Source organism: Fistularia commersonii, chromosome 2 (assembly GCF_037954325.1).
Source record: "Fistularia commersonii isolate RoL2024-O1a breed Wild chromosome 2, RoL_Fcom_v1.0, whole genome shotgun sequence".
NCBI lineage: Eukaryota > Metazoa > Chordata > Actinopteri > Syngnathiformes > Fistulariidae > Fistularia > Fistularia commersonii.
The window spans coordinates 20,907,319-20,925,911 of record NC_141285.1 but is presented as its reverse complement, the minus strand read 5'-3'; the positions used below and the strand labels follow the sequence as shown (position 1 = coordinate 20,925,911).

At 43.3% G+C, this 18,593-nt stretch overlaps 1 protein-coding gene across 1 annotated transcript; it reads right to left on the bottom strand.

The window, feature by feature from the left end:
- Nucleotides 1–3,255: 3,255 nt before the first annotated feature.
- Nucleotides 3,256–18,390, bottom strand: rgs17 (regulator of G protein signaling 17). Its single transcript, XM_086172349.1, has 6 exons — nt 18,253–18,390; nt 13,370–13,751; nt 10,515–10,645; nt 5,980–6,054; nt 5,656–5,887; nt 3,256–4,929 (listed from the first exon to the last, which is right to left on the bottom strand). The coding sequence occupies exons 2-6, from the start codon at nt 13,370–13,372 to the stop codon at nt 4,741–4,743; spliced, it is 630 nt and encodes a 209-aa protein (XP_086028475.1). The 5' UTR covers nt 13,373–13,751; nt 18,253–18,390; the 3' UTR covers nt 3,256–4,740.
- Nucleotides 18,391–18,593: the final 203 nt, after the last annotated feature.

Below are 18,593 nucleotides of genomic sequence, written 5' to 3'. Positions count from 1 at the left end.
CTACCTCACAAGACGGGGTGGGACGACAACATTTGCCATGTGAGTCTGCAGGTGGTTAATTCTCGAGAAAAAGAAAAGTGGAACCCTGGAAAAACCGCCCGACCCTGGCTGGGAAACACCGCACAGGATCAGTTACGGCCGTTTGTAGCCCGAGAGGGAACGTCGGTTTTTCAGTCGTTACATCGTGAGTTCGGGTCGACTACGTAATCTCACCAAGACTCCAGCACACAGCCACATAATGTCAGACAACACATTTATTTGTTTTCAGCAAAGTTTTGTTTTTTTAATCATCACGAAGGCATATACTATTTTCTCTGTATATTACTTGTTTTATATTATATATTTATTTATCTATCTATCAATATATATATATAATATATATATGTATGTACATACATATATATGTATATATATATATATATATATATATATCATATTTTTATAGAAACAAAAATAAGCATACATTTTTGCTGAGTAAGATTGAAGAATATCAGCAAAGGGCAATGTAAACCATGGTCCATCTAAAACAGGTGAAAGGTGCGGTACCTCGCCCTTCCCCAAATCACCGACAGTAACAGATTTGCATAGGCAAAAATGGGATTAGCCCTTAGACAGTGGTTTCCTGAATTATTTAAAGAGATGCAAAAATCTAGTTCAGCTTAACACAACTAAAAACAAACATACATACAAACAAAAAGAAAAATGTAGATTAGGCTAAGCTCTCTTTAACCCCTCTGGTCATATACATAGTCATTTTTCTGTGCACATTTTGTTTACAGTGTTAGGCTTCAAGTAGATCTAAAAACAACTTGTACATTGATAACTAAATGTGAAATAAATTAACCAACATGAGAGGTAGTGAAAAGCCTACAGAGACGTTTGTTGTAGTTTTTTTTTTTTCATAAAGGAGAAAAAAAAAGAAACGTGTCAGTAAGGCCAAAGCTTCGAAAAACCCCCTTCATCCCGTCGGTACACATCAGCTCTCAACCTTTTTTTTTTTTTTGTTTGTTTTTTCTCGTCAGTAAAACCACAGCCATGTTTCAAAACCCACTCACTTGGAAATGGAAATTGGAAAATTTAAAGACAAAAAAAAAAAAAAAAATCTGAACCGAGCGATGACACTACATCACTTCATATCATAATTGCTCGCAAAAATCCACATTTCAAATGCAGTCATGCTGTGTACTTTTTCCTCCCACTGTGTAAGTTTCAATAAATTAAGAGGAAAATATGTAAGCAGAAAGAGCTTGGTTTCTGCTGGCTCCATCCTCCTCGTAATACACTCCAAGTTTGTAACCCATGACTGCACACTCGCGCCAGCATAAAACCTGCAGGCTTCTCTGCTCGCACCGGGGGCACAGTCGGCTACCCGACTGCAAGGAGCGTTTAATAAGGTACACACACATCTCACGGTTTATAAATGTAAACTTGTTTTTTTTTTTTTTTTAATTGCACCATTATTTTCATTATCTGGTTCATGGTAAAACATTCTCGAGATTACTTCCTGTATGGACTCTGCAACAGGGAAACATGATTGGAGGAGGGACTCATGTGCATGGATGTTTTTTTTTTTTTTTTTTTTTTTTTAACTGGGTCAAAAAGTTGTCCTAGTGCAACATCTAAAATGCTCTTTCCTGGAAAACAAAAAATAAAAATAAACGGCTCCAAGAAATAAGTGTGAACGTTGATCCTCCAGTATCAAAACCGGTTAATTAGGTTGTATTCGTCTGCTTCTGATCGACTGGGCGCATGCATGCACAGCTCTTTATTAAAGCAGCTAACCAATATCAATCAAGCCCTTTATGGATATTAGTGTTGTTTGCAAGTGAGTAGTGTATTGCCAAAAAGGTTAAATATAGTATATTTCTTTTTTCAACAAGTAACAAAACCGACACGACTTTTACATGATTATTGGTGTGAAAAGGCTCTCATCTTCGTTTCACTTCGTAACCCCGCAACAGAAAAATCTTCCAGGCGGACAGCTTAATCTCAATTTTTTTTTTTTTTTAAACAATGCAAGCGAAGTGAAAAGAATTTCCTTTTTGTAAAATATCAACTCTCTCTGTCGATTAAAACTAATATGTACAAACCAGAGGCTGCCAAAAACTTTGAATAACGGAATGGCGGCGTTGAAAGACTCGCACCCCTCGCGATCTACAATCAATCTAACAGAGGGCCAAGAGTTCGGCAGGGACCCCCGGTCACCCGTCACTGACAAGATCCAATTGCACTTAATGAGCCTGTTTGGCATTTTCCCACCGCGTTCTCTTCAAAATTTAAACTCCACCAAACTTGGCACGTGAACTTCAGGTAGTTAAATAAAGAGGCGACGATGCCTACAGTTGCCAGTGGGGAGCAGAGCGGCACTGCTCTGTTGACACTTTGTAAGACCAGACTAACCGCCAATCTGAAAGGTCCACTACCCCATCATGAGACACCACGAGTGTCCTCGGAGGCCTTGTTAATTAAACAGTAACGGTATATACTCCACTCGTGTACTTTCGACTTTATATCCACAGGCTGGGAGCAAAGCTCAAATATTCACATCATCCAAAAAACAAAAACAAAAAACAAAACCAAAAAAACCCAAAATGTCCTTTTAAATACTAGAATGTTAACGGGACATTTGGCAAGACCCACTTTAACATTTTTTTGTTGTTTTTTTTTTTTAACTAAAAATCTCAGTTAAGTGTGTAACCGTACCATACAGACACATAGCCATTATCATTGCATGCTGTCAGATTAGAAAAAACAAACCAGAGTGTGCGAGGGCTGGCAGTGGTTAGGCAGATTAGCACGGCTATCACGAGCATGCTAACTGCTTACCTAGAGCATGCTGAAACCCAGTTTGCCTTGTTTTAAAAAAAGGTTAGCATGACTGTGCTAACACTTCACCAACTGGTTGTGGTGGCGTGTTGGCGTTATTGTTCCAGCCCTCCTCACCGAGTCCAGCAAATAAAAAAAATAAAAAAAATTAAATAAATGAAACGTCTTGAATGGGCAGTGCCTGACTGAAGGAATAGCAGACCCTGTTTTCCAGCTCGATTTGCTGGCGAAACAAGACATGCGCCGGAAACGACTCCTGTGGCCTGGTAACCAGTTGAAACAAAAAAAAAAAAAAAAAAAAAAAACTATTCACAGCATCTGAGACATCGTGTTTGGCACCCGCTTTCGCTGCAGCGTGATATTCAACATCCACGTCTTGTTACCGACAGCAACTAAAGCTAACACCTTGAAAACACAGGCTGGGGGGGGGGGGGGGGGAGGGGGCTAGAGATCCCCTTGCAATCAAATCAGTGCCTGCTGCATCTTCTCGTGTTCTCCGGGCAGATCTCAGCTGTCTGTAAGACGGATTCAACAATCGAACAAAAACTGTAGCAACTATTTGGAGTCCGTATGAGTTCTTCTTCTTTTATTTATTTATTTTTTTGATTTGCTGCAGCAGTTTTTTTTTTCTCCTTCGTCTGGCACCTGTGCTTGTCAGGCTGTGATGGTCTGAGTGGGAGGGAGAAGGGCGAGGAGAGGAGGAGAGAGAAAAACATGGGAGGTAGGGATCGTTGGGACAAACTGTGGTTGCTTTCCAGACAAAAAAACTCCAGCAGCGCTTGTGCTGACTTTTCTTATATGTAAAGGCATTGTGTTTTTCTTTTCCTCAGCGGAGAGATTTTTTTTTTTTAAGTTCATGAGTAACAATAATTCGTGTAGCTGCCCAACCACAATTCTAGCCCTTACTTCTCCCAGTCAAAGAATCGTATAGAAGGAAAGTGCTCGGACGGACGGATGGATGGAAAAAGTAGGTGCTGCAGCTGCTGCCTTTGTTGCAGAGGCATCGGATCTCCTCGATAAAACGACCGCGTTAAGCTTAAAATGGCAGAAGTCTACGTTTTCCCTTCACTGGACATAGAGAGCCAAACAAGAGAGACAGGTTCCCTGCCTGAATTCATTTGAAATAAAATAAAGGTTGCAGTCCCCGGCTTACATCGTCAAGCTACTATAGAGAGAGAGAGTTGCATGCAGAGCCAGTGGTTCACCTGGTTGAACGGACACGGACACCGGTCACCATCGACCGGGTGTCACGGTTGGACTATAATGATATGGAGATTAAGAACAAGACACAAAATTCAACAATGCGCGCGCCAAGAATGGGGGAGGGATTCGGAGAAAGTTAAAAAACAAAAAAAAAAAAGTGAAAGAAAGCAATGTGAGGAGAAAGCATGAGGTTTAAATATTACAGTACAGGAATAGTTGGCTTGTCCTTTCTGTTCTCTCTCTCTCTCTCTCTCTCTCTCCTGTTCCCATCGTCTGAGGAGTCCTTGTCAGAATTGAACCCACAGCTGGCCATCGATTCAGCTGACACGTGGGTCGGCCAATCAACCAAAACACACATCACAAACTGCTAGCAAAATAATCACTGGCCAGCATCGATGGCCTTGAATTGACCGATAACCAACCAGCAAAGGCTGACCTGGCTCCAATGGACAACTGGATATAAATTGCTTCAAAAGTATAAATAAATAAAAAAAAAAAAAAAGGAAAAAGAAAAAGTAAAACAACCAGGTATCTCAGGTGTCATTCAGTCTTTTTCCAAATCAAGAAAGAGGGAGAGATTTTCCAAACCGGACTTCTGGCACCATAGTAGTATATGAAGTTTAACTAGTAGTCTTGTTGCTGTTGGATGGCGATGAGGAGCGACCGGTGGGGCGGGAGGGAGGGGGGGGTTGGCGGGGGTTTGTGAGGGCTCTAGGTGTCGAGGCAGGTGCGCCTCCTGCTGGCAAGGAGGTCTCTGTAAACAGAGGAGTTGAGGAAACGGGGGAAGGAGTCGCGGTGCATCAGGGTGTAGATCTGGAGCTGGGCCTCCTCGTACATCAGGTTGCTGGGCTCCGCCAGACTCTGGTTTATTCCTTCTCTGACCCGTGAGTCCAAACTAACCTGGGGTAACAAAAACAAATGGACTTCCTTAAAAAAAAAAAAAAAAAAAAAAACAACTTACCTTTTCCGGGTAAGTTTAGACTTCCTCAACCGTGCATTCTGTTTTACAGTGAAATTGTATAAAAAACAAAAAAAAAAGCACAGCGGTACAACTGTGACGGTGACCGGTGGAACATTCCTGTTGAACTTCCTGACAGAGGGCCGAGACGGATCCCTTTGACACCGCCTCCACCGGGAAATCATTTTTACGTCACTCTTTACAATCTAATTTTTGCATAAAGACGCGATCGAGATGGTGTTGTTTTCAAAAGACAGCTACTTGACGAGTTGGTAAAAGAGCGGCCCTTTCTAAGATTTTTGGAGGACAGCAGATACAATGGTCGGAATCCTTTCCAGGACATATGGAGAGCAAAAGAAAGCATCTGCTGACTCAAATTCCAGTTGCTTGACATTTCCTCGCTACTCCTGAGGTAGATGATATTCAGGAAACAGAAACTTTGTTGTGGACAAACTTTGAATGCGGTCGAAATTATCAGTAGCAGTTAGAACATCTGAGAATTCAAGCTAGGACTACAGCGATGGATGCCCCACACACACACACACACAAACACACATACAAACAGAGGTTATGACAGTAGCTGCAATTTAAGTGAAAGTTTTAGACATTCTTTTTAGACAGCTGTTAATTCTGTGGGACATTTGGATATTTCCGGGCGTAGCCTGTACCTCTTTCGGCGACAATATGGACACGTAATCTTCGTATATGATCCTGGCGTTCTCGTCCACCACCGAGGGATTGGTTTCTTTTTTTAGCTCCTCGCACGCCAGCCAGAAGAGCAGGTTGTCCTCGCTGTACTCCGATCGCAGGAACTCGCGGAAGATCTTCCGACCCTCCAGCGAGCGCAGCATCATCTCGAAGCTCCGCGCCCACGACAGCGCCTCCTCTAGGCTGGGGTGTCTAAGGGACGGACACCCAGAAATGAATGGCATGTTTGTCACGCGACCCCACGGTGATGCGACCGTTCGCACGCGGAGGCGGGTTGGACGTACTGTTCATCTGCAGCTTCAATACTGTCCATCTTGGTGCACGTCTGCGTCTCGCTTCTCCCGATTCTGTCTTCATTCCTGGATTGAAACAGGAAAATTATTGACGCCATTAAGGTTGTTTTAAGATGTGGTGATATTGGCTTTTTTTTAATTTTTTTTGCAAAAACAGTTGATCATGTTGGGAAGAGATGTCACAGCTACCAAATTCAAGCCAAGTTCAAATTTCCAAAGTTTTGAGGCTGCTGAGCAGAACACATACGTTTATCTCATAAAGGGCAGGTCTGACATGGGGAGCGGAGGAGAGGAAACACCCAGGACCACCTTTCTGAGAACACAATCTGCCATCAGAAACATCTGAATCTGCACTGAATCCAATGCTTTGCATTGAGTTATTTAGTTTTAGCCTGCCACGTACCCTTGTTCGAAGACTTCCCACAACTATGATTGTGTTGAATGTGGTCGAAGCCAGTTCTTCAATTACACTGATACCCTGCCAGAGTTCCACGAAGGCGGGTCAAATAGAAAAAGTCGTTTTCTACAGGGTTCATGGGTTACGGACAAAAATCTTCATTACCCTGGTTTTTAGAAACCGATCCAAGGTAATATATACCCTTTCTGTATTGGAGTTCTGCCGACTGTGGGGACCTGGGAGATACTTGAAAGTAGGGCTACCCAAATGTCACTTCTCTGCTGCTTATTTTTTTCCTCTAACAATATCAGAGACTCCAGCTGCTTTGAGGAGAACTGCAATGGCCCAAAAAAGAAACCCCAAAAACAGCCTTAAACACGTTTGAAAATGTGCATAATCCTTGATCAGGCTGTTTGGTAGAAAATAAGACCAATGGCTGCGGGACAGATCAAGTTAGGGAATATGGCGACCCTTCGACCGAGGAAAATAATCTACAGTAAACATCGTCACATATTCAAAGTCAGTTAACAATAAAGCTCCAGTTAAGGCCTTCATGTGGGCACTCTAAACACACATGGTAGCCTCTATGTCTATCGCAGCCCGGTCACACTTGCCGTGTCCACAATACAACACACACTGAGCCGTCTATTTTTGTCCCGCCAAGGAGGATCTTTCCTTCCTCTCGCTGTCTCTTGTCAAAGTCCCCATTGTGCTGCAGTAATGGGGTAAGCAAGCCGCAGCCCCTGGGCGCCCTCACAATACCACTAAATACACAGACTGTTCTTCACAGCTGTTTTGCATGTGATGTGTTGATGAAAATAGAAGGGTATTGTATGATGATAGTGGGTGAGGAGGGGGGGAAGGGTGATGGAGCTTGATAGCAGCCCTAAAAACGGAAAAGAGAGGGTGTATAAAATAAATACATAAAAGCTTGTAATGCGGCAGTGCAACTCCACTAACTTCAACACCTCCACGAGTCTTGTTAATCCCACCTAGATATCAAACCACTTCAATTCACATAATGAGACATTGCCTTCCAGCAGAAGAATTTCCTTTGGGATTAATAAAGTTCTATTCTATTTTATAATATTTACATTTAAGTCTAGTGAAGATTCCAGTGTTTAATGCATGTGCAAACTATCCTCTGGGCATCGGCGTTAAAACGTATAAACGTCGAGCGACGACGCATGAATGCAAGTGTCCAGAGACGTGACTCCGGTGATGGAGGAACACACAGCTGAGCACTCACTGCTGGCCTCGTCTTAAAGCTGCCACCACTTCAGATGAAGTGGTGTGGCAGAGGCGGCGCATTCACCATTCACTGCCTGGAAACAATGTTTCATTCACTGCTCTCTCCTGGCAAGGGTGCAGCCAAAGCTGGCCCACAGGAGAGGCGGCGCAGCCTCTTTTTTTTTTGTTGTTGCCTTGCTCAGGGGTATTCTCGATGTGCTGAGTCTTTGTGCGAGATTCTTACCTACAGTGCGGTCTGTTAATGTAGTGGTTGTACTGTAAGGCAGTTGTGTTGTGCCAGCTGGGTTAAGTATGACCCCATCTATATCAAATATAATTTTTGGAACCTTAGGCCTTTTAATACAAAATCCCCAAATTCCAGTGGATCGATAGTATAATACTCAAATATAACAACCCTCGAGCCACACCTGGTATTTTCCCGACTGACTCTCAGACAAACTCCTGCCAGATTTCGCAGCGGCCTTTAAAAGCACACAGCTGATTTTTTTAGACTGACTTGAAAAGGTAAGGAAAAGAGCTATGTACTCCGTGTTGCTGTGAAAATTTCACACAACCTTAAATGAGTGGGATGACATTTAGGTAAATGTGTGGTTGCCCTTCATTTTGGAGAGTGGGGAGGAAAGGTTGAACCCGCTCTCATATCCGTATGTTAACATGGAACTGGAGCCAGAAGGTAAATACCCGAGATTAACTAAGAAGTCAGGCTCTCCAAAGATTAAAATAATATATATCTCGACCCCTATATTAGTATTTTCTCAATAGATGTCCCATTATCATGCATCACATTCTCCAGTGCTGGGTAACGGGCATATCTTCATTTTCTCGCATTGGAGAATATTTCAGAAATAATTAAAACAAAGAACAAACGGCAGTCAAGAGTTTGCATTGGAAAAACACTGAATATAAAATCAGATTATAAACAAAGAAACACATTGAAGCCCTCCGCAGTGAGTAGCGGGGTAATAACATCCCTTCCTGTAACGGTCAAAGACTGGTGTGTCTCACATGGACTCCATACTCACAGGAGCTTCCAGTCATACTGGGGAGTAGCCCCTGGATGTAATGTCAGGGTTGGTAGCCCTATTAATCTCAATGGGGAAAAAAAAAAAAAACACTTCTCAGTTGAACATGGAAGGAAATTGGTAGATAAGGTGGTATTCATTCCTCTGGTTTTGGTGGAGCGGGGGGGATTGAGAAATTGCATTAGGGATTTCTGCACAACACCAAATAAATACATTTCGGCAACATCATTTTATGATACACACTGTTAGTTTGTCGGAGACACTTTTTTTTTTTTTTCTTTACCTTATCTGAAATACCTCTAAGCTGTTCTTGAAATTCAGTAGTTTGGCAACGGCGAAAAAATTCGCATCATTATCCAGAAGCGTCTGTCTTAATCAATCCGTGCCGCATCTGGCCGTACTTGACGTCCTCATTGGCTAAAGAGTCAATACAATGAGGCTTTGGGTTGTCAGGTTGTGACAAGTCCTGCACGGTTAGCCTGCAACTACAAGCAGATCTAGGAACACAGCTTAAGCCAGACAGAACAGGGTGTGGTGTCTAAGCTTTGCATTTGATCGCACAACGCACCGTATAAATGCATCGCTGATGCATTTATACCTCTGTGGAGCAGTCGGGTGTGTTGAGCCATAATTGCAAAGCTCAAACACTAGCTGGCGCTGGGTCTTAAATGCTGAGTCATCGTTCTTCTCATGGGAGTTTGTTGAGTTTGAGATTTTTGATATTTAAAAAAAATGTCATATTAACTGAAATGACCGAAGTACCCAGCGAGAGCTCAAACTAGAAGATGAAAACGGTGTGGAAATTCAGAGTGCAGATGTTAAGGAAGAGGCACTGGTGTGTGAGGCTTGCCATTATGCTAAAGGCAGGCAAGGACATTAACGCTGTCGAGGAGGTGGATGTCAGGCTACACAGTACATGCAGGTTTATTTTATGTAGTCTTACAAATCAGCCCCAACATGATGCTAGTCAGATCTGAGGGTTCCATGCTCCGGCGATACCTTAAGAGGACTACACAATGTACCCATGTGTCACGGTTTCCAGGGATGGCCATTATATTTTCACAAAAACTAAATCAAACAAGATACTGAACATGTTACAAAAACAAAGAGGAAGAAGAGGATGTGGATGCAGGACTGGACTGGAGCGAACGGCGGTGTATGGTACATTATATTACATTTGTGCAATGCCCAGTCATAGTGACATCACAGACAGTGTGCGTCCCCTGTGTGACACCACTTACTCTCCTTCTGCGGGGCAGGGGGAGTCCGAGACACTTTGGTTAGTCCCATACTTCTTCATTGAAATTTTAATCACTTTTAGATAATAAATGATCCTGTCATTTTGGAGTTTGTTGCTTTATTTATCTATTCATTGACACAGTTCTGGTACTTCAGGGACACTGACTGCGAATGTTCTGCAGACTATCACTTTGTGTTTCTCGGTTGGCTTCCACCAGGCATACTTAAATCTACTTAATTCAATACCGGGGCCAAAATTTTTCACATACACTTAATGTCATGAGGCTTGAGTATTGTTGACAACAAGTAAACCAGAACTGTTTACTAATACACGGAAATGGCGGCGGTGCAAAATATCCAGTGTACTCCCATAAATCTGTTTTACGCACTTCTTAGTATCTGACAAGCATCAGTGCAGGGCGGTTATCTTGCAAGGCAAAGGTTCTGCCAGCCTGACGTGGTGGGTCCCTCCTCCGACATGTTCGAGACTACCCCATCACACGCAGCTTTGCATGTACGTACCAGAATATACAGTGCCGTGGGAAACGCAGCCCCAGTCAAAAATGGTCAATATCTGATTGTTGAGGGAAAAGTACGGTATATTAGTTTGTTCTCACCAGAGACACTTGCAACAGCCGCACCAGCAGAGGCAGCAGGTGTTGGGCCGGGGCTGTCCGGGGACCTGGGGTGGGGCCTCGATGTGCGCCGCCTGCCTTTTTCTCATCTCCACTCCGCTCACACTCCGGGGCTTTACAATGGACACACACGGACACACAGACGCACACACACACACACACAACATAAATACAGCTGACGTTAAGCACCTTTTAAATGAATAACAAAAAGGGAAGGCTCATGTTAAGTATCCGTTTTACTCATACCTCACCAGCAATATAATTTATTAGTGGAGGTGTGTAGGGGTGTGTGAGAGAATAGAAGATGAGCTAATTGAAAGAGAGCGCAGTCAAGTAGCACGGCGAGGGTTTCCTGCCTTGTATGGCACAAAGCTTCCTGGCCATTAGCCAAGTCTTTCACTCTGCTTTGACAGACACTTAGTAGTCTGTACAATTCAGCGAGCACTCTCAGGGATAAGCATAGTGTTGCTATCGCAAACATAGACTTGCACAAACTTTTTTTCTTCCCTTTGTTGACGGAGGCTCATGTTTAAAGATATGGAGCATCTTTTGTACAACCTTTGGAAGAACATGACAAAAAAAGCTCTCCCTTATTTTCGACAGAGCCTCGGTCAAGGACCTGGGTCAAAATCAAAACCCTTTACGAAACCCCGGTTAGCTTCCTCTATTTGAAACAATGAACACAATAACTTCCGACATTTGTATACAACGACAGCAACACTTTCATGTTGCAGACCACAAAGTAGTTGTGAGAGCGGCGGCTGTACTATTTTGAGAAGGAAAAGTTTGGGAATATTTCACATGCGAGAAATGGCTTCTCCGGGAAGATGATGCAAAATCTGCTAGCAGACGAGACTGCAAACAGAGTTTGAACATGACTTGAGCACTTAAGTAACGTAACCCTACTAAGAAGGTCGATGCTTGTGCTCTATACACACGACAACCTCTGCCAGAAAGTTGTTTCCGAGCTATTTGTCTACCTTTCATTAAAATCCTGAACTGATGGCTATCGGCCAACTGGTAAGGGACATCACCTGAGAGAACAACACCAACCTGTGGGTGGGATTCTGGAAACATGGAGGTACTTTGTTGTTGGTTTGCTACTCAAAGCAGCCTAACATATAGGCAATGCTTACTAAGCCTGGGAAAAAAAAAACAACCCAAACACAAACAGTGGAGACAAAACCAGGGTTTCTGCTACTGTATCGGAGAGACAGGAAGCCTGAGATGTTGTGCCTGCGTAGCGTGGACATTTACGCAGATGCAGACATATAAGATTAGTGAGAGAATACACCATTTAAGACCTAAAGCTATGCACTGTCTTGCGGGTGGTAAGCTTGAAGTTAGCAACAATAGCAGCCCTGGCTCAAACGCAGTACAGATTAAAGTTGCTTACATCTTGTGACCACGAACTTCCAAATACCCATTTTACAAAGATTTATATGGCCATCTAGTTATGGTGATAGTTCATTCTGGACAGCTGTTTTTAAGTTAAGCTAGACAGCCAGATTGGTCTTCCATCTCAAAAGCAATGCCAATGCTGGTAATTGAATAGTTTCAAATGAGACAGTTGGTTCATTATGCCATGTCAAATTACAAATGAATGCATATCCTACGTTTTAGTACTATTTTGAGAGCTAAAAACTATTATTTCTTCCACTGAGGCTGGTTTATCAATTTTATGGCACATTTTATGCCAAAGATATTACTGTTACAACAATTTTCTGTCTCCCTCGAAGACAAGAAACCAAACATTCAATTGCTCAGTACAAGCGAAACACACCTCTGAGTAAAAACCTGATCCCGCTGTGCAGTTGCGTGAAAATCGTACCACCTTTCTCACAGATCATCCAAGATTTCGCAGATCAGGAAACCAGACAAACACCCGCTAAAAAGAGAGTGTCATGTCGAAACAGACAACAATACACTCATTTTGCTACCAGATGGAGGCGATAATGACGAACAAAGAGCCCACTTCAACTGCGCTTACAAAATGGGGAATTAAACCTTAATTTTAGAAATGGCTGTTAAATATGAAGCAACGGATGCAGTATCTGTATTTCTGGAAAGCAGAAAAACAAGAATGAGCTCTCACCTGAAAAAAAAGATTAAACCAAGATGAATCTTGGAAATCCAACTGAAAATAAGGGCTCCAAAAACTTGTCACCTCTGTCTTGATGCTTCTTTTCTGTGTGAACATACTGTATTTGCATATACTACAATACCGTTTATACTATGGTGATGACGTAAGGCAGGTGAAGCGACAGCCTGTGTGATATGCAAATATGTGACGAATGTAAAGGCCATTGGACTGAAAACACAAAAGTTATTTTGGTAAACATTCAAATAACTTTTTCACATTTAAAAAAGAATCAAGGCAGAACATGTCTATCAGCAAAACAATAAACTTTATAGCAACCAAACAGGGGCCGCTATTTCATGATTTTAATTGTGACTCAGCCATTTTTCCAAGATACCACATTTAATTAAATGATAAATGATATCTATTTATTTACAATCTTCAACTTGCTGCCATGAATTGGAGGAATTCAGTTAAGTGACTTGTACAGTCAGTGTGTCTGGGGGGATGTAAAAGGCTGCCCAATGAAAACCGAAGCAGCAGTGATTTGCAGTAGTGACTGATTATAATAGGACTTATTGATGAGCCTGAACCCAAAAATGTATTTGTGATTGCAACATCAGTTAGACGCATAATATTGGATGCCTTAAATACCAAGTGACTGCATGTGTGACTCTGGGGACATATTACCGTCTTTGCTAGTGAGTCATCTAACAACAAGTGATCATAAGCACAAGAGGAAAAGGGTCGAACTTACCATGAATTAGTGATTTTCTAAAAACAGGTCAGAAAGAGCAGTCATGGCGTGAGGTAAGAGGTTGCTGGACGATTGCAGGCTGGTTAACGGACTTGTGGACTGGTGGATCTTCTGAGCGTCTTTCTGGAAAATGGACTGGCTGTTTGGCTTGCTGGGGGTGAAGGGCGAGGCCAGGATGTTGTTTTTAGCGCAGGGAAGCGGGGTTACTGATTTCACCATCCCTGACCGACGAGCATGGAGAGGGCTATCGAAGCTGAGTCGAAGTGTAAACGCTTCCTCTCGTTTCCGAATTTCGCTCGCTCCCCTGTTTCTCACACCAGCGCCTCCGAGGCTTCCTTGGGTCTCAGTGAATGGGTCATTTAAGGACTTGAAAGAATGGCATCTGAAAAACAAGAAGACAAACAGGCTTTACATTCAAAACCACAAGGCAATCGACTCATTCATCAAGCAGAATCAAATGTGCAGTAATTTATCTTTCAAACTGGTACACAGAGAAATCAAGGGGAACTTCTGAATCTTTGATAAGGTTCTTAGCAACCACAAGTCTCCAGAACACAATACACCCTTCACTGGATTCTCTAGATTGTCCTGTCTCCAAAAAGACGACTATTCTTACAAGAAGATGATCCCTCGCTTGGCGTTCCTGTGATGAGTTCGGAGAGAGCCGACTTAACAGCTCGGTCCGAAATTTCATCGATGTTAAGCGGGCATGGTGTCTTGTGACTCGAAATGATTCGCATCATTTTTAAATCTCTCTGAGCCTCAATTCTGTGTAAACATTTACCAGACAAAACGGGTTACAGACCGGGCAGACCTGAGTTTCAGAACATTATAACTTTAATATATTATGACTGCAATTGCTGCAAATCCTGACGGGAATAAATGCATGGCCAGTGTCACGTGTTTTTAAGACTTTAATCTGGCATTGTTTGCATTTACATTGAGATTTTTAAGCAAATGCAGAGGTCGATACACACAAAGAACATGCAGCTGATACAGCCCCACCCACACTGGGGAGGCAACAATTCACTCATTGACTTATACGTAACGCAATATTGATAATATGAACAATGATGAGACGACTGACGAGATAAGAGGTCTATCTGATTCAGTTCAAACCATAAAAATCAATGAAAGAATCTGTTTGAGCCACATCATTTCTATTAAGGTGAAGTGGAAAAGAACTATAAAATGTATCTAATAAGGCCATCTTCAAAGTAAAACAACAAAATAAACATAAAAACTTTTTACCACAGTACTTTTTAAAATCTGTTTGATATGAAGCCAGATAGCTGACCGAAATAATGACTCCCAGACTCCAGATATGGCATTTAACTGAGTCGAACGGTCTTTAGCCTGTAAATAACATTGGACCAACTCCAGTCCACCAGGTGGCAGCTCTATTGTTAAATGACTGCCTGCACATGGAAGAAGACATGAGCGGGATGTGTTTTTATTTCTCACGACCATTATCAGTGTGCTATGCGCTGTAACAAAATTTGTTGTATTCAAGGGATTGATAATCTGAAATACTTACCCAAGATTTTTCCTTTTCATTCTACTTTTATTTTCTATTTCATTAGATATAACATACATGGGGGGAAAAAAACAACCGATCATAAAGCAGGTCAACAGGCAAAAACGGATTTGAAAAGACCCATGTAAACGTCGAGGCGACATTATAAATCATATCTTGATCAGACACGGCGTAATGTGTATGTGTTACATTAGGTGAGGTATTAACTTTTTAAGAACATCTTTTTAGATGATGTCGGCCTGCTAATCGAATCTGTTCAATCTGATATTCTAATCGTCGCTTTTGCTGATATGGCTTTGGGGCCGCCGACAGGGATGCTGCCATTTCATTTGCCACAAGCTCAAAATATTACCTTTTCGGTTAACCCCGTTTATATAAAATCCAAACAGTTTAATCTCCTGAATGGGACGAGGCTAAAAGAACATCCCATGCGACCGGGGCTGAGATCGACTATCAACAGCAGACAGAGCTCAGAACTTAGCTTACGAACCTGCCAAACCGAAAACCAGGACCTTTAAGGAGAGAAAATCGGTGGATACAGTCATCAAGAGAGACGCAGCTGGGGGACACGATGTCTCAATGATACCGAATGGAAAATGATTTCATGTCCACTTGTCTGCGCCTCTGCTCGGGAAGCCCGTATCATACTGACAATCGGCAACAGCTTACTAATGCACGGACAAAACAAACCTAAGCTCGAGTTGCTCTTAATGCCAGTACCTCTCATTGATGGCTTGGTTGCTGCCACTGAGTGAAAGGGAGCGTGATTGACTGAATGAGAGGCCATGCTATAAATCGCTTTGAGTGCTAATCAGTTGACACAGTGAAATTGCATGTTTTACGCTTGTTAGAGGCTTTTCAAATAGAATCATTTAGCGTTTCGGCCCCTGCTTGCCCATCGGAAGGCAACTCGTTTTCTCTGGTTAACTCATTTTCAAATAGATCTCTGTGATTATCAGCGAGCAGTTTGGTTTGAATGCATACCCCTACATCCCCATCTGAGAAAAAGTCTAATCAGCTGATCTGAATCGGCAAAGAGGATTAACCTACAGATAAACATTGCCATCGTTGTGCTAATAGCGTTGGTACTGGACTTGGGCTCAGATAAACGCCTCAAACTACGGCTTACTCTTCTAAGGCCATAAAATGAGCTCTTCTGAGCATTTCAGTAATGTCAAAAAAAGGAATAATTGCATTGCAGTTATAGGCAGTTATATAGCATAGCATAGCAGTTATATCCAAACCATTTCCTCAGTTTCAGGCATAGTTGTTTAAAATCGCAGGAGAACCTCGACACCGGAGTGGAACGGCTGCAGGAAACAGCAAAAGCAATGCGTGAACCAAGACCCTCACCATCCAGGGGTTGACTGGGGTTCGTCAATGATGTTCGTCCAAATATATCAATCAAACTTGATTCAGGTTATCCTGATAAATTCACGCAGTGGCCTTTGAACAGGTAAGTAGTTCTTGATTGCATTTACAACCTGTTGGTCAAAATGATCTTCTGGATCAGGTATAGCTTTTCAAGGGAAAATCTCCATATCTCTAGAAACTTTTTAGACAAAACAATTAAGTGCTGAATTGGACAGACACTTGCTAATATCACAGTCAGCACTCTGTTGCGATGAGCCTCTAGGATATACTGTGCTGCAGGAGTAGAAGTCAGGGTGAAATAAGTCCAATCAGTAAATAAGCCAAATTCAGGAAGTGACTGAGGCGGACTGTCATCATTACATCAGATATTCAACATCACAGAAATGATTTAACCCATCACCAATGCATCAACCCGGCACTTCATCACAGTCAAGATGCCATTTGCAGCATTTTGTTCCACGAGGGAATTGACAAGGGGCCTAAAGGCGAAACTCTCCCGGGTGGCACTCAGGCTGCTCTGGAGAGTTGCCCTGATGTTAGCCTTTGTAACAGACACCATCATGCCGACTTGCACGCTTAAACTTCATGGTTAAAATATGCAACAACAAGACAGCGAGGAGAAGCGTATGCGCGAGAAAAAAAGGAGTTACTCAGACATTTTTGAACTTTTCATAGTTTTATCTAGCCTAACCTCTGCGAAACCGGAGTTATCAGGCATGTTGCACATTTCTTACTATATCAGAAATGTAATGGATCAAAGGTTGCTACCATCTGTCTTCTATCACGTAACATACAGTCTAAATCCTGCTAAAGCCTGAACATCGGTATCAGTTCGTGCCAGTTTAAACTGGCTTGGAAATAAAAGTTTCCCTTGTACATTTAAGGCCCATGAAGAGTGATTTTGCATAGTCGTTAACAACGATGAGGCTTTTGTGTTAAGAAAAAAACTGCTGTTTCCCTTGGAGGAAGTTAACCGGAGTCATTTGAGCAAAAATGCTTTGTGGAATAAATTGAGGACATTTAACAATAATCTAGAAAATTCACAATGTGCTGGAATCGTTGACAGATAAACGATGAAGCACTGGGACGGAGATCTAACGACTAAACCAGAACACAACCTGTTTTTGCAAACTGAGTCACAAGTATACCAATGTCATAGGAAGGCTAGCCATTTTAAATCCCCACTCACAACAGCGATCCAAAGGCTTATGGATTTTCAAAAGACACTCGAATGTTCACATGGAGAACGCACATCTGTGAAATCGACTCCTTCTCGCAGGATGAATGGAGGAGAGAAAAAAAGGTGAATGGGAAGCCTCGAAGCGTCTCCCAGGATGTAGTAGTAACCCAACCTGGGCTCCTCTGACTAAACTCCCATGGGAAACTGTGGGCTCTCCCTCAGCTGTGCTCCCTCGAGGATGAGGGAAAAGGGAGATGGATACGGTCTACGCTGTGCAAAGAAAAATAAAATTAAAAAAATATCAAATTAAAAATGGGAAAGTTGGCAAGGCAGTGCATGCACGGTGTATGCGTTGCATCTAGCGAAGCGGCCCTGTGCATATCTCCAGAGAAGAAGTCGGCGTCGGACCCTGCTCCCCCTAGCCGCGCTGGCTAGCTGCTGGGACTTTTGCACGCCCCTCCCTCCCTCTCCCGGCAGCTGTGCGAGACGCTGCCAGTCCGGGTAAGGGGAGAGAGGGTATCCCCCTCCCCGGCTGGCGGGTTGGGGAGGGCGACGACGACGACGACGAAGCCCGGAGAAGCAAGCTTCACGGCGCCGACCGTGACAGCGAGCGACATTTTCCCCCAAGAACACCACCCACTTTCTTCAAGCTAGCTTTAGCCGAGAGCCCGAGATTCCGCTATCTCTCGCAGGGGAGGAGGCGGCGGGCAGCCGAGCGGCGGCTAGCGCCGTTGCTAACGTCAAGCTAGCCCGCCCGAGTGGAGCATTAGCGCAAAATATTCATCGCCTTACCCCTTTGCGCCGGGTTGTCAGTGTCCCAGGGCGAATGTCGCGAAAACGCGGGCGTCCCGACGCTTATTTAATGACATTGTAAATGGGAATCCTGCGGTGTAACGTCCATCGTCTCTGTTTTTCTTCCATCCGCCCCACTTCAGCACCGAACGCCGCCGAGCCCCTGGATGCACTGCGCAGGCGCGCTGCCGCTGCCGCTCCGCGTCTGCAGTCGACGAGAAGATGCGCCGCGGAGGCTGCACACGATCATCACGTCTTCGTCGTGGGGCTGCACGACCGGGCAGCCGAAACCCCACGCGTGACGTCTGCCCGGTGTCAAAACATTTTTTTCAGGACACACA

Coding starts and splice junctions, on each gene's coding strand:
- rgs17 (XM_086172349.1), bottom strand. Junction 6,055..10,514: donor GGCTGTTGCAAGTGTCTCTG/GTGAGAACAAAC, acceptor GTTTCAATCCAG/GAATGAAGACAGAATCGGGA. Junction 5,888..5,979: donor ATTGAAGCTGCAGATGAACA/GTACGTCCAACC, acceptor TCCGTCCCTTAG/ACACCCCAGCCTAGAGGAGG.